The sequence below is a fragment of the Elephas maximus genome, chromosome 1, assembly GCF_024166365.1.
Source record: "Elephas maximus indicus isolate mEleMax1 chromosome 1, mEleMax1 primary haplotype, whole genome shotgun sequence".
NCBI classification, from domain to species: domain Eukaryota; kingdom Metazoa; phylum Chordata; class Mammalia; order Proboscidea; family Elephantidae; genus Elephas; species Elephas maximus.
This window is the reverse complement of record NC_064819.1, coordinates 147,255,529-147,278,393: the sequence shown is the minus strand read 5'-3', so window position 1 is coordinate 147,278,393 and position 22,865 is coordinate 147,255,529. Positions and strand designations below refer to the sequence as shown.

The following is a 22,865-nucleotide window of genomic DNA, read 5'->3' as shown; positions in this document are numbered from 1 at the left end:
ATTACGACCAACTTTAAAGAAAGAAAAAAGATTATAAGGAAATACCATGAATAAATTATCTGCCAAAAAATTAGATAACCTAGCTGAAATGGACAAATTCCCATTTAGAAAGACGAAATTGTCAAAACTAACTCAAGAAGAAATGTTGTTGATAGGTGCTGTGAAGTCAGTTTCCACTCATAGTGACCTTATGCACAACAGAATGAAACACTGCCCGGTCCTGCACCATCTTCACAATTGTTGCTATGCTCAAACCCATTGTTGCAGCCACTGCGTCAATCCATCTCGTTGAGGGTCTTCCTCTTTTTTGCTGACCCTCTACTTTACCAAGCATGATGTCCTTCTCCAGGGACTGCCCCCTCCTGATAACATGTCCAAAGTATGTGAGACGTAGTCTTGCCATCCTTGCTTCTAAGGAGAATTCTGGTTGTACTTCCTCCAAGACAGATTTGTTCATTCTTTTTGCAGTCCATGGTGTATTCAGTATTCTTCACCACAATTCAAAAGCCTCGATTCTTCAGTCTTCCTTGTTCATCGTCCAGCTTTTGCATGAATATGAGGCAATTGAAAACACCATGGCTTGGGTCAGGTGCACCTTAGTCCTCAAGGTGACATCCTTGCTTTTCAACACTTTGAAGAGATCGTTTGCAGCTGATTTGCTCAATGCAGTGCGCCTTTTGATTTCTTGACTGCTGCTTCCATGGGTGTTGATTGTGGATCCAAGTAAAATGAAATCCTTGACAGTCTCAGCCTCCTCTCCCTTTATAATGATATTGCTTATTGGTCCAGTTGTGAGGATTTTTGTTTTCTTTATGTTGGGGGGAATCAGTAAGTGCTTCAATTCCTCTTCACTTTCAGCAAGCAAGGTTGTGTTATCTGCATAATGCAGGTTGCTAATGAGTCTTCCTCCAATTCTGTTGCCCCATTCTTCTTCATATAGTCCAGCTTCTCAGATTATTTGCTCAGTATAGGTATGGTGGAAGAATACAACCCTGATGCACACCTTTCCTGAGTTTAAACCAGCCCCTTGTTCTGTTGGAACGACTGTCTCCTGATCCTTGTACAAATTTCTCATGAGCACAATTAAGTGTTCTGGAATTCCCATTCTTTGCAATGTTGTCCATAATTTGTTATGATCCACACAGTCAGATGCCTTAGCGTAGTCAATAAAACACAAGTAAACATCTTTCCGGTATTCTCTGCTTTTATCCAGGTTCCGTCTGATATCAGCAATGATATCCCTGGTTACACATCCTCTTCTAAATCCAGCTTGAATATCTGGCAGTTCCCTGTCTATATACTGCTGCAGCCACTTTTGAATGATCTTCAGCAAAATTTTGCTTGTATGTAATATTAGTGATATTGTTCTATAATTTCCATATTCGTTTGGATCACCTTTCTTGGGAACAGGCATAAATATGGATCTCTTCCAGTCAGTTGGCCAGGTAGCTGTCTTCCAAATTTCTTGGCATAGTTACGTGAGCACTTCCAGTGCTGCATCCATTAGTGGAAACATCTCTGTTGGTATTCTGTCAATTCCTGGAGCCTTGTTTTTCACCAGTATTTTCAGTGCAGCTTGGACTTTTTTCCTTCAGGACCATCAGTTCCTAATCACATGTCACCTCCTGAAATGGTTGAACATCAACCAATTCTTTTTGGTATAGTGACTCTGTGTATCCTTTCCATCTTCTTTTTATGCTTCCTGAGTTGTTTAATATTTTCCGCATAGAATCCTTCAGTATTGCAACTCGAGTCTTGAATTTTTTCTTCAAGTCTTTCAGCTTGAGAAATGCTGAGTGTGTTCTTCCCTTTTGGTTTTCTAACTCCAGGTCTTTGCACATGTCATCATAATACTTCACTTTGTCTTCTCAAGCCACCTTTTGAAATCTTCTGTTCAGTTCTTTTACTTCATCATTTTTACCTATTGCTTTAGTTACTCAACATTCAGGAGCAAGTTTTAGAGTATCTTCTGACATCCATTTAGGTCTTTTCTTTTTCTCTTGTCTTTTTAATGACCTCTTGCTCTCTTCTTGTATAACGTCCTTGAGGTCAATTCCACAACTCATCTAGTTTTTGGTCATTAGTCAACGCATCAAATCTATTCCTGAGACGGTTTCTAAATTCAGGTGGGATATACTCAAGATCATACTTTGGCTCTCGTAGACTTGTTCTAATTTTCTTCAGTTTCAGCTTGAACTTGCATATGAGTAATTGATGGTCACATCTGCAGTTGGCCCTGGGCCTTGTTCTGACTGATGATATTGAGCTTTTCCATCATCTCTTTCCACAGATATGGTCAGTTTGATTCCTATGTATTCCATCTGGTGAGGTCCACGTGTATAAAAAAAAAAAAACTTTTTTTTTTTTTTTTTAAACGTGTGTAGTCACTGTTTATGTTGGTGAAAAAAGGTTTTTGTGATGAAGAAGTCGTTGGTCTTGCAAAATTCAGTCATGCAATCTCCGGTATCATTTCTATCACCAAGGCTATATTTTCCAACTTCCAATCCTTCTTGTTTCAACTTTCGCATTCCGATCACCAGTAATTATCAGCACATCCTGACTGCATGTTCAGCCAATTTCAGACTGGAGAAGTTGGTAAAAATCTTCAGTTTCTTCATCTTTGGCCTTAGTGGTTGATAAATAAATTTGAATAATAGTCATATTAACTGGTCTTCCTTGTAGGCATATGAATATTATCCTATCACTGAGAGCATCGTACTTCAGGATAAATCTTGAAATGTTCTTTTTGATGATGACTACAATGCCATTCCTCTTCAAGTTGTCATTGCTGGCATAGTAGACCATAAACCAAGAAACCAAACCCACTGCCGTTGAGTCAATTCTGACTCATGGCAACCCTACAGGACAGAGTAGAACTGCACCATAGAGTTTCCAAGGAGCGCCTGGCAGATTCGAACTACCGACCTCTTGATTAGCAGCTGTAGCACTTAACCACTACACCAGCAGGGTTTCCTAGTAGACCATACGATTTTCCAATTCAAAATGACCAATACCCGTCCATTTCAGCTCACTAATGCCTAGGATATTGATGTTTATGCATTCCATTTCATTTTTGACAATTTCCAATTTTCCTAGATTCATACTTTGTACATTCCAGGTTCCGATAATTAATGGATGTTTGAAACTGTTTCATCTCATTTTGAGTCATGCCACATGATCAGATGAAGGTGCCAAAAGCTTGACTCTGTTCACATCATTAAGGTTGACTTTAGTTGGAGGAGGCAGCTCTTCCCCAGTCGCATTTTGAGTGCCTTCCAATCTGAAGGGCTCACCTTCAGGCACTATATCAGAAAATGTTCCGCTGCTTTTCATAAGATTTTTCACTGGCTAATTCTTTTCAGAAGTAGACTGCCAGGTCTGGAAGCTCAGCTGAAACCTGTCCACCGTGGGTGACCCTCCCAGTGTTTGAATACCAGTGGTATAGCTTCGACCATCACAGCAACACACAAGCCCCCATGGCACGACAAACTGACAGACTCATGGGGGACACACCATGACCAAATGTATTTATCCAAAGGATGCAACGTCCAACATACAAAAATAAATCAAAGAAATACCCATATTAATAGAGTAAAGAACAAAACTACATAACTGTGTACATGTAAACATTGTCGTTGAATTGGCAAATGTTTTGTTATATATATTTTTAAGCACAAAAAAAACTACATGATCGTTGCAATAGAGAAAAGTATTTGACAAAATCCAACACCCTTTAATCATATAAGCAGTCAGCAAACTATGAATAGAAGGGAACTTCATCAACATATGAAAGGCATCTACAAAGAACCTACAGCAAACATCATACTTAATGGTCAAAGACTGAAATCTTTTCCCTAAGATAAGGTACAAGACAAGGATGTCCTCTCTTACTGCTTCTAATGAACATTGTATCGGAGGTTCTAGCCGGGACAATTACGCAAGGAATCGAACTAAATGGCATCTAGATTAGAAAAGAAAAAGTAAAACGACCTCTTTTTACAGATTAAACTCTCATATAGATATATGAGAGTTTAATCTATAGATAAATGGAACAGAGTTGAGAGTCCATAAATAAACCTATACGTCTATGGTCAAAGTATTTTTGACAGGGATGCCAAAACAGTTCAGTGGGGAAAGAATAGTCTTTTCAACAAATGGTGCTGGGACAATTGGATAGCCACATGCAAAAGAATGAAGTTGAATCCGTACTTCACACCATATACAAAAATTAAACTAAAAATGTACCAAAGACCTAGATGTTAGAAATATATCTATACAACTCATAAAAGAAGACCTACATGTAAGTCTTTGGATTAGGCAATAGTTTTTTAGGTATAAAACTTAAAACATAAGCAACCAAACAAAAATAGATTAGCAGTATTGCTGTTGTTGGGTGGCGTCGAGTCAGTTCTGACTCATAGCGACTGTATGTACAACAGAACTACGACGGAACAAATCATTGCCCTCTCCTGTGCCATCCTCACAATCATTGGTATGCTTAAACCCATTGTTGCAGCCACAGTGTCGTCCATCTCGTTGAGGGTCTTCCTCTTTTCCTCTGACCCTCTACTTTGCCAAGCATGATATCCTTCTCCAGGGACTGATCCCTCCTGACAACCTGTCCAAAGCATGTGAGATGTAGCCTCGCCATCCTTGCCTCTAAGGAACATTCTGGTTGTACTTTTTCCGGTATAGTGTGAGCTACTCTTAACACTAAGGAAAGTTTTATATCAGTATAGAGAACTGTTTGTTTACCAGCCAAGTTCTTAGATACTAGTCAAGGGCCAGCCTTGCTTTTCTAAGATACCAGCCCCAAGCCTGCTCTGTTAACTCTTTCCTTCACACTGTTGACATTAAAATGTGATCCTAAACTCTGAAGTGAAGTGAAGGTTTACGTTTGTGTGTATGTTTTCTAATACTGTTTCTTTTTTGTATACCTGAATGCAGTCATTTCTAGGCAAAAAAAAAAGGGCTTGTTCTAGATCTGTGATTCTTTGATCTTTTACATGTCAAATTGTATGATATGCTGAATATAAAGGTTTAAATTATTTTTTCCTTTATCCATTTGCAGATCTTGGAATTTCTGGTACCACATCGAAAAAGTAAGTGTTTTAAAATTATATGTCAAACATTACCCAGTGGAGTAATTACTCATTCTCAAGTTAGGCAATTGCAGAAGTGATTTTTGTTTTGTTTTACATTGTTCATTTATTCTTCTAGAGTCCTCAAACTCTTGCTCTTTGAGAATTATGGTTTAAATATTTTTATACCTTTAAATATTTTTATAGCTTTAAATTCTAAAGCCATTACAATATTCCTAGGTAACATTGGTTAAAAGTCTTTCACGGAGTATCAATTTCAAGGAAGGGTGTTAATAACGATACATAGCGTACCCTTTTTTAGATGCATATTTTAACATCTTTGAAAATGAGATGTGTTTTACCATATATGGTGTCTTATAATCACTGTAAGCCAGGTTGTAGTCATGGCTTTTATGTGGAAAATCTTCTGTTGAACTGTCTAAGATCAAGAAAGGGCCGTTACCAATGCATCTTAAATTCAATAAAATATAGGTGTACAGTATTTATGATATACTTATTTAGAATATTTTATAACCAGTGAGAAATAGGATCATTCCACTGACTTTTCTGGCACATTTTTCTATTAGAGATTATAGAAACTTCCTGTTATCATTGAGGTCCAAACCCTAAATGATTTTTTCAGACTTTTAAACTCTCGGGCACAATATGGTAAGATTCCTCTATAAGTTTGAACGTGTTCTCTTGATTACCACTTGACTCAAACAAACTCTTCCAAAGTAAAAGAATCTAAGGAGCCACACACCATTCTTTTCTAATTTGTGTGGTTTTTGTTTTGCTTTTGCTTTGTTTACATGCCTAATTTTAGGGGAGATCTTCAATGGAATGCCGGAGAGAAAAAACTGACTGGCGGAGCCAACTGGCAGCCGAAAGTAGCTCCTGCAACATGGTCAGCAGGTGTTCCACCAAGTGCTCCATTGGTATGTAACCCCCAGAGGCCAGTGTGGTGAGGGCACTTTGCTGATTTCCAAATATATAGGGCAGGGTGCATTTTGCTTAACACTGCTGCTGACGTTGAACCTTTTTCATCCCTACTGAAGAAATATAACCAAGATGCAGTGCTTACCAAAATCTAAATTCCTTTCACTTTACGCTTAATAAAAGGTTATGGCCTATGTTTTATTTTTAATTAAAGTGATTTTTTTCAAAAGCATTTAATGTCATCGATTATTACCTGTACTTTATCATATTTCTCCCCAGAATTTCCTGGTTTATATTAATAGTAAAAAAAAAAGAACTTTTATCTTACCAGAAAGATTAGGCAATATTCTATTGTGTAAGTGAACTTTCATTTTAAAACCCTATTAATTTTGCTCACCATTTTTTTTAACTGAAACTACTAGCACCATCTTTTCTATAAGGTTTAAATAGTTTTATTTCTATTTATTAAATTTCTGTTAATACACTAATACCACCATTCCACTCTTTGAAAGAATATATCACTGGAAATAAAGACTAATTCTTGTTCCATGGTATCTGCCAGCATAAGAAGCACACGTTTTAGGGGAGCAGGATTTACATTTTTGTGTGTGTGTGTATGCCCCTTTGCTCATCACCTCCAGCTATCTAAATCTTATCCACCCAGAAAGCTCTCCCAGTACCATCCTTTCCTTTTCCTTGAATTAACTCCTAGCCATAACCCACCACCCCCAGCCTAACAAACATGCATGGAAGTAAATTAATATAAATTGGAATATAAAGGTTTTAGAAAGACTCCATTAAAATATATTGTGTTCCAGCAATTAATTTAGACATCTGAGTTTTGAAATTTAGAGTATTTCCTTTTAAACAGCTTTATAAATAATACATTTGAACCAGTTTGAAAAGGGTCTTTTGAATCCAGAATTTACTACTAAACAGTGCTAATAGAATTAATTAAATTAGACTTTGTGCCATAGTTTCTACAGGAAAAAATTCCTGAAACCCATTTCCTCTGTCCCCCTCCCCATTCACCCCATGGTATTAGAGAGAGAACAGGAAAACCACGCACTAAGATTCTCTGTTATGGGTGAGTTCATCATCTGAGGAGAGAACTTAATTTTAAGTGATTTCTAACAGATAACAATGAGAAAGTTACCTGTTAATGCCAAGGCCTTTATCCCTTTAAATCTTTCTTTGCATTACATAAAAACAGTGCTTAAGAGAATAGTTTTTGTATTTAGCTATAAGATAAAGACATCTGTTTAATTTTTACAAAGGATACTTAGAAGACCACAAATCTCTTTTAAACTGAACTGTGCTTAGGAAAGGTCCCTGGGTGGTGCAAACAATTTGCTCACAGGTACTAACTGTAAGGTTGGCAGTTTGAACCCACCCAACTGTACCACGGAAGACAGGCCTGAGGATTCATAAAGATGACAGCCAAGAAAACCCTATGGATCTCAGTTCTACTCCATAACACATGGGGTCACTTTGAGTTAGACTCAAATGCATTTGCATAGCCAATAAAACACAGGTAAACATCTTTCTGGTATTCTCTGCTTTCAGCCAGGATCCACCTGACATCAGCAATGATATCCCCAATTCCACGTCCTCTTCTCAATCTGGCTTGAATTTCTGGCGACTTCCTGTCGATGTACTGCTGCAGCCTTTTTTGAACGATCTTCAGCAAAATTTTACTTGCATGTGATATTCATGATATTGGTTAATAATTTTCCGAGTTCAGTTGGATCACCTTTCTTGGGAATAGGCATAAATATGGATCTCTTCCAGTTGGTTGGCCAGGTAGCTGTGTTCCAAATTTCTTGGCGTAAACCAGTGAGCACTTCCATCACTGCTTCTGTTTGTTGAAACATCTCAATTGGTATTTTGTCAATATCTGGAGCCTTGTTTTTCGCCAGTGCCTTCAGTGCAGCTTGGACCTCTTCTTTCAGTGTTGTCGGTTCCTGATCATATGCTACCTCCTGAAATGGTTGAATATCAACCAGTTGTTTTTGATATAACCAAAAAAACCAAACCCAGTGCAGTGAAGTCAATTCCGACTCATAGCGACCCTATAGGACCGAGTAGAACTATCCGGTAGAGTTTCCAAGGAGCACCTGGCGGATTCAAACTGCCGACCCTTTGGTTAGCAACCATAGTGCTTAACCACTAAGCCACCAGGGTTTCCACCCTTTTTGATATAGTGACTGTGTATTCCTTCCATCTTCTTTTGATGCTTCCTGTGCCGTTTGATACTTCCTTCCATAGAATCTTCAGTATTGCAACTCAAGGCCTGATTTTTTTTCTTCCATTCTTTCAGCTTGAGCCATGCCGAGCATGTTCTTCCCTTTTAGTTTTCTAACTCCAGGTCTTTCCACATGTCATTATAATACTTTACTTTGTCTTCTAGGGCTACCTTTGAATTCTTCTGTTCAGCTCTTTTACTTCATCATTTCTTCCTTTTGTTGTAGCTACTTAATGTTCAAGAGCAACTTTCAGAGTCTCTTCTGACATCCATTTTGGTCTTTTCTTTCTTTCCTGTGTTTTCACTGACCTCTTGCTTTCTTCATGTATGATGTCCTTGATGTTATTCCACAACTCATCTGGTCTTCAGTCATTAGCGTTCAATGCATCGAATCTACTCTTGAGATAGTGTCTACATTCAGGTGGGATATACTCAAGTTCATACTTTGGCGATCGTGGACTTGTTCTAATTTTCTTCAACTTCAGCTTGAACTTGCATAAAAGCAGTTGATGGTCTGTTCTGTAGTCAGCCCCTGGGCCTTGTTCTGACTGATGATATTGAGGTTTTCCCTCATTTCTTTCCACAGATATGGTCAATTTGATTTCTGTGTATTCCATCTGGGGAGGTCCACATGTATAGTTGCCGTTTATGTTGTTGAAAAGAGGTATTTGCAATGAAGTCATTGGTCTTGCAAAATTCTATCATGTGATCTCCAGCATCATTTCTATCATCAATGCCATATTTTCCAACTGCTGATCCTTCTTCATTTCCAACTTTTGCATTCCAATCACTGGTAATTATCAATACATCCTGACTACATGTTTGATCAATTTTAGAATGTAGAAGTTGGTAAAAATCCTCAACTTCATCTCTCGCCTTGGTGGTTGGTGCATAAATTTGAGTAATAGCTGTATTAACTGGTCTTACCTTGTAGGCATATGAATATTATCCTATCACTGAGAGCATTGTACTTCAGGGTAGATCTTGAAAATTTTTTTTTTTTTTTTTGATGATGAGCGCAACGCCATTCCTCTGCAAGCTGTCATTCTCGGCATAGTAGACCATGTGATTTTCTGATTCAGAATGGCTCATACCAGTCCCTTTCAGCTTACTAATGCCTAGGATATTGGTGTTTTTGTGTTCTGATTCATTTTTGATGATTTCCAATTTTTCTATATTCATGCTTCATACATTCCACATTTCAATTATTAATGGATGCTTGCAGCTGTTTCTCCTCATTTTGAGTTGTGCCACATGAGCAAATGAAGGTCCCAAAAGCTTGAATACATCCACTCTACTTTGAGAAGGCAGCTCTTCCCCAGTCGTCTTTTGAGTGCCTTCCAACCTGAGGGGCTCATCTTCTGGCATGATATCAGACAGGTTTCCTCTGCTATTTGTAAGGTTTTCACTGGCTAATTCTTTTCAGAAGTAGACTGCCAGGGCTTTCTTTCTAGACTGTCTTAATCTGGAAGCTCTGCTGAAACCTGTCCACCATGGGTGACCCTGCTGGTATTTGAATACCGGTGGCATGGCTTCCAGCATCACAGCAGCACGCAAGCCCCCACAGTAGGACAAACTGACAGGCAGCAGCTGTAAAAGAAAAATCATAACAACAGAAATAATTTGTTAGGGTGGAAGGGTTTGCTTTTACTTAAAAAATCATGCTGATGCACTCTGCCTGTCTCAGACCTTCCCCCTACACACACACCCAGTTATCTCATAAAATGTCTCTTCCATCTCCCTGTTTCTTAAAACATATTCACCTTCCTTTTCCTAGGAAAATTCAGGAAAAAGAAGTGAGCCCCAGAAACTTGTGCTTCAGAAACAGCAAAGTAGTGTTTCTATATTTTCCTGGTAATCTATAGGTCTTTAACTCTTGAATGGAGGTGAAGAGGATGGGATGGGGTAGGGGGATCCTTTTGCTGCCTTTTTAAGTTTTTATTTGATAGATGAGAGCTAAGGTTACTTTTTCCCATCCTGTTTCAAATTTCCCTTAATTGCTGTTTGGAGGTACAGCTATAAAACTTTTCAGATCACAGAATCTAATTTAAATCTCAAAAACGTTAACAGGACTAAAACATTCAAAATATGTCTGCTGGCAGGGCTCTATCATCATGGCCATCAGGAGCCCTGTGTTTCCAGGGTCAGTTAATCCTAGTCTCCAAGGCCTAGCAGATCTGTTAAGTTTCTTTCATACAAACTGGGAAGTTACTCACAATTCAGAAATGGGCACATTTCCCAGGAAAGCACACAGAATCCACAGTTCTCTCCCTAGATACAGCTTATCTTTATATACCTATACATAAAACATGAAGTTGAGTATTGAGAAAGAAAATGTCAAAAACTTTAACATAAATAATAGGCTTTCCAAGGAGCAGCTGGTGGATTCAAACCGCAGACCTTTTGGTTAGCAGCCAAGCTCTTAACCACTGCACCACCAGGAATCCAAATAATATTCAAGAGGTTAGTTATTACAGTTAGTCTACCATTTGAGCAGAATAGCAAATATGAAACACACTGGGTGCTCTTTAAATTATTTGACTTATTTATTTGATCAGGAGTTTCAGCAAGTTTATTTTGTCTTAATAACTAATAGAAAGTTTTTTATTCTCATAACCTTAAATCCTAATGATATAATTCATGTTCTGGTAAATAGCTTACCCACTAACTGCTTGAAATAGTAGGTAAAGACTGAATCTGAAATGTAATCTTTCTTAGTCTTTTTTTAGTTTTTTTATTGAAATAAAATACACAATTTGTTGAGAGTAAATTCCCCATTTTAATGTGTACAATTCAGTGTTGTTTTTTTTTTTTTTTAGCATATTTGTGATGTTGTGTAACCATCCTGAGTATCTAATCCCAGAACATTTCCAAATCTGGTGTGTCCTAATTCCCTCCTTCCCCTGTAGATTAGGCAACCACTAGTCTGCTCTCTGTCTCCATGGATTTGATTATTCTGGACATTTACTATAAATCTGTCATACAATATGTGACCTTTTGGCCTGGTGTCTTTTATTTAGCATAATGTTTTCAATATATATCTATGTCGCATGAATCAGTACTTCATTCTTTTATGGCTGAGTAATATTGCATTGTATGGATATAGTACATTCTGTGTTATGTTGGTTTTTTGTAGTGAGCCATTTTGAGTCCCTTCTCCTTTCCTTTTGTCTGTATTTTTTAGATAAATCTTTAGTGGTTACTGTGAATATTACATTTAACATTTTGCATGTATAATATCCTAGATGTTGCTCAAGTTTTATATTTCCTTGTCAATCTTTAGCCTAGTTATACTCTATTCATATTGAAAGTGGGGATTTAAGTCACCAACTGTTGTTGAAATGTCTGTTTCTCCTTTCAGTTCTGTCAGTTTTTATATCATGTATTTTGGGGCTCTGTTCTTAGGTGCATATGTTTATAGTTGTAAACAGCTTCTTAATGGATTGACCTTTTCGTCATTATATAATGTCCTTTTTCTCTCATAAAATTTTTATGTTAAAGTCTATTTGGTCTAATATTAGTATAGCCACTCCATTCTCTTTTTGGTTACTGTTTGCGTGAAATATATTTTTCCACCCTTTTACTTTCAGCCTCTCTTTGAGTCTAAAGTGATTCTTTTGTACCCATTCTGCCAATGTCTACCTTTTAATTTGAGAGTTTAGTCCAGTTATATTTAATGTACTTACTCATAAGGAATCTTTTCTATGTTTTCTGCACGCCCTATATCTTTCCTCACTCAGTTCTTAAATTACTGCCTCCTTTGTGTTAAATATTTCCTAATGTATCATTTTAATTACCTTATTATTTCTTTTACTATAAATATTTGAGTTATTTTCTTAGTGGTTGCCCTAGGGGTTACAGTTAACATCTTAACAAACAATATAGTTTGACTTAATACTGGTTTAAATTTGCTACTATACATCTATGTCCCCTTTCCCTTCGTACTCTTATTGTCACATATTACACCTTTATACGTTGTGTACCCATCAACATGTGTATAGAATTACTGCTTTATGCAGTTTTCTTTTAAATAAGATAGTAAAAAAGAATAGTTACAAGCAAAAAATACATTAATACTGTCTTTTACATTCATTTATATAGTTATCTTTACCGTTGCACACATCCTCGAGATCACACAGAGGTGATAGCTTGGTCTCTTCTCAAATCTTTCCTTAGCATGCACACAGCCCTGGACATGTGCGTGGCCTTACAGAGATCCAAGAATATGTCCAAGCATTGCAAAGCTCTTGTTCCCCAAAGCATCTCATTCCCCAGCTTTTCCCCCTAAGCTTTTTGGTGCCTGTATTGTTTCTTACCTATATTCAGTTGTTCTTTTTTGTTTTTGTTTGTTTTCAAAAAAGCACTCTTCAAGTTCTAAGAGCGCTTGGTTAGTTTTCCATAGTCCCAAAAAAGTTGATTCTGATATTTTTGACCAGTATTTTCTGTTGCTATTATGGATGGGTGCACTTTTGAAATTTCTTACTCCACTATTTTAGGTGATATTACTCCTGTATTTTCTTTTTTAATTAGGATTTTGTTCTAATGGTTAATTTAAATTAAAGGATTGCAGATGGGTTAATTTTAAATATAAGGGCAATATTAGGGGATTTTGATGTATAACTGAAACCTTTGGCCCTGTACCTTAGCTGTGATGCACGTGCTGTATTACATTCACCCTTCTAAATACTTTTTAACACTGGGAATTAATTTTGGTCCTTATGCAAATGTATAATAGTAATACTTCACCATGAAGCAAGGAAAAGAATAATATAAAAAAGGGAACCAAGCTTTGAAAAAATTTGTGAAAACATCATCCCCAAATGTCTAACCCAGTACCTGGATATGATGGTAGGAAGACATAAGCTTAGAGAAGTTTGAATCATTATCGGTGGGGTGAGTATAAGGAGGTAGAGAGGAAGCCCAGTGCTGTCAGTGAGCTGCAAGCCTGTGAGCCCAAATATTACCACAACAGCAACCATCAATTTAGTAACCTTGTTTATATCAGTGGCATGGTGCTAAAGCCATTTTTTTTAATTTAGAACTGAAATTTGAGACTTCTTTACAACTTGACATACTTGAAGTACATGCATTTTAAAACAACATTTTGACATTTAAAAGCAGTTATGTTGGTTTCACTTGTTTTGTGTGTGCACGTGCTTTGTATGTGTTCTTTTGGTAGCAAGGAGCTGTACCTCCAACCAGTTCAGTTCCTCCTGTGGCCGGAGCCTCATCTGTTGGACAACCTGGAACAGGATTTGGAATGGTGAGGGGCAGCCTGTATTAAAAATTTTAATGTACAAAAATATCTTGACATTTCTCAAGCATTTGCCAAATTCCTAATTAACAAGTACTGCTGTAGTATAAAGGAGCCCTGGTGACACAATGGTTAAGTGCTTGACTGCTAACTGAAAGGTTGGCAGATCAAACCCACCAGCTGCTCCATGGGAGAAAAGACCTGGCAATCTGCTCCTGCAAAGATTATAGCCTAGGAAATCCTATGGGGCAGTTCTACTTTGTCATATAAGGTCATTATGAGTCAAAATCGACTCCAGGGCATACAACAACAGCTGTAGCATATTAAAAAAAAAAAAGTAGCATATTACCCTTTCCAAAATGCAATAAAGTAATACTTTAAAAGTTGCATCATCTGCTTTAGACCTTAAGGAAACTATACATGAAGTGATAAAGTCAGTTATAAAATACTTAAAGTAAGTTCTGTCATCAAACTAAGTTCTACAGTACAGTACCCTGTTATATCATTATTGGAATAAGATTTATTAAGTATAATCTTACTGAATCGTCAAAATCAACCCTTAATCACTATATTAAGGCCTCTCAATTATCACTTCTATCACCAGCAAATTTTAGGGCTATTTTCCATAAAGAAAGTAGTTTTTTAAAACTCTTTCAAGAGTCAGTGCTTACATAAGGCAAACAACAACAAAGTCTATTTGGGATGAGCATGCGTGTGGCCAGCCAGGCAAAAACCCCACATCAGTGACTTCTTTCCCAGCTGCTAGCCTCCCAGCACATAATTCAGAGTTACAAATTATACTGTAAAAATTGTCAGAAACATATTAAACCCAGTGAATTCCACTCATGCCCTGAACTACTCTTCCTTTTCAGCCTCCTGCTGGGACGGGCATGCCCATGATGCCTCAGCAGCCAGTCATGTTTGCACAGCCCATGATGAGGCCACCCTTTGGGGCTGCAGCTGTACCTGGCACACAGGTCAGTTTTTCAGTGTTGTCCACAAAACAGTGACACTAATTTATAAGTGAAACACTGTCATGTGGCAAACTGTTTTATAAGTGCTTTTACCTCATGTAATATTCATATCCGTTGGTTCAGAAGTAAAGGGGACGTGGAAGCAAGATTAGCAATAGTGTAAGGTGCGGAGAAAAATTGTAAAAATAATTCAGTATCCTTGGGCCCTTCCTTTCTTCTGTTTAATTCAGAGTGGTACCCAAGAACAACCAGACATTTAAAACATCTAGGGCATTTGTCCCAGAGAAATGAGTACTTCTGATCTGTAGTTTATTATGTACTACATTCATTAACAAAGATGTCAAAATACGTGTATTTTATTGAACTTTTTTCTGCTAATAATGATAGTTATACTAATCAGTCACCCTTTCTTAACATCTCTAAATTGCCTGGCCAAGGTGGAAGTGTATATGGAACATAAGGGTTTTTTACCATGGAACATTGACTTGGATGAGTCGGAACATCATGTTACAAATTTATTAACATCATAATGAGTAAACCAGACCAAAGAGCTCAAATATATTTTAATGATATCTGTAAATGGCTTCATTCCTATACTACTTACCAAATGGGTATTTATATTGTCTTATATGTAGGATACCTACTATGAATTTCCTGAGCATACTTTAATCCCTTCTGCTTCCTTGGTACATCTCTAAATCTGTCCTTTACCTGTCCCCTAAATTTGCTTTCATCTTCTTCACTTTTAGTCCCTCAATAAACATGAGAATGTTTACTGTACAATAAACATGAGAATGACCGGGAGAGAAAATGGTACATGTTGAAAGACATAAACTCAGAATGTGAGAAGTCCTAGCCTTCAAGCCATAACCAATGCACTAGCTTCATGAGAACTTTTCTAGTCTGCTCTGAACAAATGGACCCTGTCTAGATATTTTTTTCAGGGAGTTGAGGGAAGTTTGCGGGATGGGGGGAAATAGGACTAAGTTTAACCTAGATGTATTTAAACTATGAGAAGGCTCTCATTTATTATGCATGCTTCCTTGATGGTATCCATGACTATTTACCACCTTTTTGAAAAAAGAAAGGATAATTCTGTTTTTATGAACATGGAAGAATGCTATTGAGATTTTGTAACTTTATTGTATCTTGCATGCCGAAAGCTTTAGAAATAAATCAATACAATTTTGTTACTTAAAGCAATTGTTTTTCCTCACACAATACCTGTGTTAGATGTTGTCGTGTTGTTGTTAGGTGCCATTGAGTCAGTTCCAACTCATAGTGACCCCATACGCAACAGAACAAAACACTGCCTGATCTTGCACCATCTGCACAACCATTGCTATGTTTGAGCCCATTGTTGTAGCCACTGTGTCAATCCATCTTGTTGAGGCTCTTTTTCACTGACTCTCTACTTTAACCAAGCATGATATCCTTCTCCAGGGACTGATCCCTCTTGACAACACATCCAAAGAAAGCAAGACAAAGTCTCACTGTCTTTTCTTCTAAGGAGCACTCTGGCTGTACTTCTTCCAAGACAGATTTGCTCATTCTTCTCGCAGTCCATGGTATATTCAGTATTCTTCACCAACACCATAATTCAAATATACCAATTCTTCTTTGGTCTTCCTTAGTTATTGTCCAGCTTCCACAGGCATATGAGTTGACTGAAAATACCACAGCCTAGGTCAGGCACACCTTAGTCCTCAAGGTGACATATTTGCTTTCTAACACTTTAAAGAGGTCTTTTGCTGTAGATTTGCTCAGTGCAATACATCGTTTGACTTCGCAACTGCTGCTTCCATGGTCATGGATTGTGAATCCAAGTAAAATGAAATCCTTCACAACTTCAATATTTTCTCCATTTATCATGATGTTGCTTATTGGTCCTGTTGTGAGAATTTTTGTTTTCTTTATGTTTAGGTGTAATCCAGTGCTAGATAACACCAGCTTATTTATTTAATTTGAAGAATGAAAATGAAAACTAGATATGTTAAAAACAATGTTTTAATCAGTAATTGAATTTATAGTAAGTTGGGGAATGGTATGCCATATTTACACAATTTTTAGATTGTATTTCCTATTTCAGAAAAGCATAGATAATTATACTGTAAACATGAGTTTGCAGTTTCAGATAACAAAACAGTTTTGAATTACTGATGACTGAACTGTCCAATCATTCTTTGTTTGGTTTGGTATTCTTTGTTTGATACTGTCATCTCATCTAATTATTACTTTGGATCAATTCCTTGAGTTTCTTACCTTCCAGGCAACTTCAAACCTTACCTTTATTTTTTCCTGAGATTTCTACAAAGTATTATTTCAGTTTTTGAAATGGAAATTTGGGTGGTAGGTAATGCATATCAATTAATGGATTCTGGGTTTAGGAACACATATAAAAACCCTCACTTCTGAACCTCTGCTTAGTGACCAATAAAAACATACATCCCTGCCCAACACATCCAGATTTTGAGATTTTTGTTGTATTATAAACATAAGAAATGTATTACACTCAAAGGCTGATGCCACCTGTCAACTCTATATAGATTACATGAAATTTTTAAGGCCTAGTACCCCAGGTATTGGTTAAACAGCACAAGGTAAGGTAATTCTTTGTTACTTTTGCTGCAAATTCAGTACAATTCTTAGCTATAGTATTTGATAACCAGACTTAGCCTTCTCTTTGAGCTGAACAGGTGATTTGGAATTCAGTCACATTCATGACTAGGAGACTGTTTGCTCAGCTCAAAGAAACATTTCCCCAAAACTTGACTGGTTTTCACTTGAAATAATTTGTATGAAATTCTAGTGTATTTAACTAATCATTTTAAGTGATTTCTCAAGTAGCTTTTTGCAAACTTTCTCCTTTCCATTTTTCCTTCAAACCTATTCCCACTATAAGAAAAGCCATTTAAATTCCTTTTTTAGTGATACTAATAACTCAAAGTAAAAATGCTTTCATATAGAGAAATTGTTTTTTACTATGTAGTCATAATATGTTTACGTGACTAGTTTTCCACGTCTTCCCTAACATCCATGTTGTTCTACCAGAGTCTCCAGATTTTTCTTAAGCTAAATCTGATCTCAAAGCATTTTCAAGAAAGTCAGACATCATTGATCTGTATTTTACCAGTCCAAAATTAAATACAACACTATGACTAAGTAGAACAAAGTAGATTTTATAAACCTTTAGCAACCTAATCTTCTGCATGTTTGTTTTCTGTGGTATGTGTTCTGCCTAATGCTTGTATATCTCTGTTTGCTTTCTATTTCCACTATCTTGTGCTGGCATTTCCCCCGTTAGCTTTCTCCAAGCCCTACACCTGCCACTCAGAGTCCCAAGAAACCTCCAGCAAAGGACCCATTAGCGGATCTTAACATCAAGGATTTCTTGTAAACAGTTTAAGGTATCTAATATTGAACTTTTCCTCTGGGCTTGTAATAATCAGCTGTATAAAAAAAATTTTTTTTTTCTTATAATACTTAGCTATTTCAGGTATAGTATGTTTATTTATGTGCTGTAAGTAGATGCCTTGAATAATGTTGAATTTTTTAAATCAGTGTTAAATGCTATCTTTATGAATGAATTTATAAAACTAAGAGGGAGAGAAACTTCCAAATTGTCCTTATGCTGGTAAAGCACATAGATTATATGGGTAAAGCAGAAAGTTGCCATGTTGCTTGGGCAAATTAGAAAATGATCACTATATTACATGATGGCTGGTGTGTACAAAAAGTTAGCATTTATAATATTGCATTTAGAAATTTTCTAATAATACACTTGCTACATAACTGCATTTTTATTTTGTTTATCCTTATTTTGCCTCATAAAGTAAAGCTTAGATTATTGACCTTTGTGTTTCTGCATTCAGGCTGAATTTTAAATTTCTAATAGTCTAGTTTTAATTTTCTAATGCTCTAGTTTTAAATTTCTAATATTTATGAAGTGATCAATGGTGAACTTAGAGAAGGAAACTGATGAATGAAAAATGTTTACTATTAACCTCAACACCTAGCGTGATGGGTAGATGCTTAACAAGTAATTACTGTGCATGAACAGTAATAATACTGCCTTTCATTTGCACAGTCCTTTTCATATCCACTTCCCAGTAATTAACTCATTTGATCTTCTCAGTGGGAGATCAGACCCCATGAGATATACTGGCCAGATACTTTTTGTCTCCATTTCACAGATAAAGAAACTGATCCTTAAGCATTAAAGTACCTTGACCAAGGTCACGCAGCCAGTAAGTGAAAGAGCAGGAAGAGTGTCCCAAGCTTTTGGACCACTGTCCAGTGTTGTTTTTATTATACATCTACTGCCTGCCTTTATTAAAAACTTTCTCCAGTACCTACTAAAATTTCTGTGAATTCCCATGTTATGATATTTTTCTTACACAAGAATAGTAATTTATCACCTTAACACCTTGACGTCTCAGCTAAGTAATTTCTCCCTGTGTCCAATATTTCTATTCCACTTTGGATTGGACTGGACTGATGAGGGCATAAGTAAAACACAGCAGTTAAAATTTCAGGTGTGGCCAGTACAGGGGAGGTCAGCACAATTGGACTAAACCAAAAGCAAAGAAGTTTCCTGAATAAACTGAATGCTTCGAAGGCTGGTGTAGCAGGGTCAGGGAGCTGGGGACCATGGTTTCAGGGGACATCTAAGTCAATTGGCATAATAAAATCTATTAAGAAAACATTCTGCATCCCACTTTGAAGAGTGGCATCTGGGGTCTTAAACACTAGTAAGCAGCCATCTAAGATGCATCAATTGGCCTCAGCTCACCTGGATCAAAGGAGAATGAAGAACACCAAGGACACAAGGCGATTGTGAGCCCAAAAGACAGTAAGGGCCACAAGAACCAGAGACTACATCATCCTGAGACCAGAAGAACTAGATGGTGCCCGGCTACAACTGATGACTCCCCTGACAGGGAACACAACAGAGAACCCCTGAGGGAGCAGGAGAGCAGTGGGATGCAGACCCCAGATTCTCATAAGACCAGACTTAATGGTCTAAGACTAGAAGGACCCCGGTGGTCATGGCCCCCAGACCTTCTGTTGGCCCAGGACAGGAACCATTCCCAAAGCCAACTCTTCAGACATGGACTGGACAATGGGTTGGAGAGGGATGCTGGTGAGGAATGAGCTTCTTGGATCAGGTGGACACTTGAGACTATGTTGGCATTTCCTGCCTGGAGGGGAGATGAGTGGGTGGAGGGGGTTAGAAGCTGGCAAAATGGACACAAAAAGAGAGAGTGGAGGGAGAGAGTAATTGGGAGTGTGTAGCAAGGTGTATATGGGTTTTTGTGTGAGAAACTACTTGATTTGTAAACTTTCACTTAGAGCACAATAAAAGTTATAAAAAAAAAAATTCAGGTGTGGCTAAGGAAACTGTATAGAGCAGCCTTATTCAGTAAATATCACCCTCATCATATGCCAGGAACTTTGCTCTACACAGTCCCTGCCCTCAGAGATTCAGTCAAGAAGGAGACAGATGCAGACTATTTGATGATCTCAGAGAAGGGGTGCCTACCTACCTCAGCCTTGAGACCCCAGGAAAGGTTCCCCAGCCAAGATGACTAGTGAAAGATGATTAAGCCAGGAAGAAAAGTAGGGAGTGGCATGAATGAAGGAGGCATTGAGACAGCAGGGATAGCTCACTCCTCTTCTAGTCTGTCACTTATCCACCTGTTGAGGAAGTGACTCTTAGAACAACATAACAGAACAGAAGCTAAAAATAATGGATGTCACCACTCCTTCCTTTTAATTCACTACCCTTTTTTAAAGGTTAAATCTTCTAAGTACTGAATATCTTACTACTAAGATTTCTAACAATGACCCAAATTTCAAAATTTTGCTGATAAAATTCTCATCTCCAATGAAACTGTACATTAAAAGTTTTTTTTTTTTTTTTTTTTAATTCCCCTGGCTCAAATTTTAAACTTGTTCTAAAGAATAGGGAAAAGTATATCAATGTGAGTTTGTTAATACAGAAACCTTTTGTGTTAAGGTTTTTTTTTTTCATAATAATTGTGAAGTAAAATTGCAAGGGAGGTGAAATATTTGTGGAGTATGTAATATTCTGTTTTCTAATTCAAGTGCTTTTTGTCTTTACAGCTGCAATTTTTGTGACTGAATAGGAAAAAAAATGAGTTTGGAGACTTCAAATAGGATTGATGCTCAGAGTTTCAAAGTGAGCCACCAGTACCAAACCCAATGCTTACTCATACCTTCTCTTCCAAAATGTGTAGCACAGCTGTGAAAGTGAACATTAGGAATGTGTACTACCTTAGCTGTTATCCCTACTCTCAAAATTGTAGTGTATTTGGGTTATTTGTGTGTTGTACGATGTGAACAATGAGTGGATGTTTCTGATGCCTTTAGTGCTTTTTCTGGACCTCACCCATGGGCGGATGATGCAGCTGTTTTGTGGTGAGCCATTTGGAAAGACGTGTCTGCGTTTTTTTTTTTTTTTTTTTTGAAGGTTTCAATGTATATATAACTTTTGGACAAAACCTAAACTCTCGCCATAAGTTATCTTTTTCTTCTGTATCTCTGTTACAAGCATAGTGTGATAATATTAAATAGTAAGGGAAAAAAAACTCTTAAATATACAAAACTTTTTTTGGTGTGGAGTACAATTTTCCAATCACAGGAACTTCAACTGTTGTGAGAAATGTTTATTTTTGTGGCACTGTATATGTTAAGAAATTTTATTTTAAAAAATATGAAGGTTAACGTCCATAATAAATACTTCTCCTTGAAGCTACCTTATCAAGAATGAAAAATCATATGGGAAGAATTCCATGTTTATCACTACTGTATTAAGATATATATTTTAATTATATTTGACATATTTTACATCTAAATTGACCTATTTATTCATTCTTGATTAAATGCACTGAAAAGTAAAGGGTCCATGTCTATCATGTCAGTGAAAAAGCAATTAGAAATGTGCTACTTCAAGTGATTATGAAGGCACCCTGAGGTACATCTGTAATTTAAAAAATATTGCAAATATTTTTATTTTACTGTAGATTTTATGTACATCTGTTGCTTTAGTATTTCTTGTGTGTTCTGTAGACTAGTGTTCTTCCATTCCTCAACTGAGCTCAAAGTAGGTTTTGTTGTACCATTGTGGTTAGGATTTAAACTAGTTCAGAGAACTGTATCCTTTACTGTACATACTGTATTCTTTAATTTTTAATTTGTTGTCATACTGTCTGTGCTGATGGCTTGGCTTAAGATTTTGATGCATAAATGAGGTCACTGTTGATCAGTGTTGCTAGCGGCTTGGCAGCTCTTCGTAAAAGCATATTGGGTTGGAAAGGTGTTTGCCTATTTTTCAAATTATTTAATAGATGTATGGTACCATTTAAAAAGTGGTTGTATCTGAATTTACTGTGGGGATAACATACATTGTAATGGGGGAAAATTACCTAAAACCAATTTCAAAATGGCTTTTCTTTGTAATTCAGTTTAAAAACCCAGTGCATGTACGCCCTCTGAGATGCAATAAACACCTTGAACAAAGAAAATGCAAACATGATCTTTCTCTCTTCGATTATTTTTTAGGGGAAAAGTGCATTTCAAATGACATACCTAGGATGTTCAAACTACTAAAATTTTTAAATATTCAGTAAGGACTTTCTTTTAAAATATGCAATTAAATTCTTTTAATAGTTTGGTGAGACTTCTCCATGGAAGTTGAACTAACTTTAGGCTAGTTTATGCACACACACACACACACACACTCTCACACAAAATCTAGGCTAGTTTCTTTTAATAAAATTGTGTGACTTTATGCATAATATTGGTGGTTGGAACCCACCCAGCAGCTCTGCGGGAGAAAGACCTAGCGATCTGCTTCCATAAAGATTACAGCCAAGAAAACACTACAGGACAGTTCTGCTTTTTCACACAGAAAGTCTGTAGTTCAAAATCAACTCAACAACGCTTAGCAACAACAACCTGCCTACAATAGATTAGCCTAATGATAATAGCATTTCAAAATGTTGTTGTTAGGTGCCATCGAGTCGGTTCTGATTCACAGCAACACTTTGTATAACAGAATGAAATACTGCCCGGTCCTGTGCCATCCTTACAATCTTTGTTATGTTTGAGCCCATTGTTGCAGCCACTGTGTCAATCCATCTCGTTGAGGGTCTTCCTCTTTTTGGTTGACCCTGTACTTTATCAAACATGATCTCCTTCTCCAGGACTGATCCCTCCTGACAACATGTCCAAAGTATGCAAGACATAGTCTTGCCATCCTTGCTTCCAAAGAGCATTCTGGTTGTACTTCTTCCAAGACAGATTTGTTCGTTCTTTTCGCAGTCCATGGTATATTCAATATTCTTCAC

At 37.0% G+C, this 22,865-nt stretch overlaps 1 protein-coding gene across 8 annotated transcripts in view; it reads left to right on the top strand.

Annotated features, from left to right (window-relative positions):
* The window catches only part of SNAP91 (synaptosome associated protein 91), a 170,038-nt gene extending 148,001 nt beyond the window's left edge, over positions 1-22,037 (top strand). For 7 of the 8 annotated variants that reach the window (XM_049896484.1, XM_049896534.1, XM_049896526.1 and 4 more), the window contains 6 exons: positions 5,072-5,102; positions 5,908-6,019; positions 13,445-13,528; positions 14,392-14,496; positions 17,798-17,900; positions 20,620-22,037. In XM_049896484.1, the coding sequence (XP_049752441.1) occupies positions 5,072-5,102; positions 5,908-6,019; positions 13,445-13,528; positions 14,392-14,496; positions 17,798-17,890 (425 nt within the window). In that variant the 3' untranslated portion in view covers positions 17,891-17,900; positions 20,620-22,037. The remainder of the gene's footprint in view (positions 1-5,071; positions 5,103-5,907; positions 6,020-13,444; positions 13,529-14,391; positions 14,497-17,797; positions 17,901-20,619) is intronic. The other variant, XM_049896513.1, reaches the window with a different exon arrangement.
* Positions 22,038-22,865: the final 828 nt, after the last annotated feature.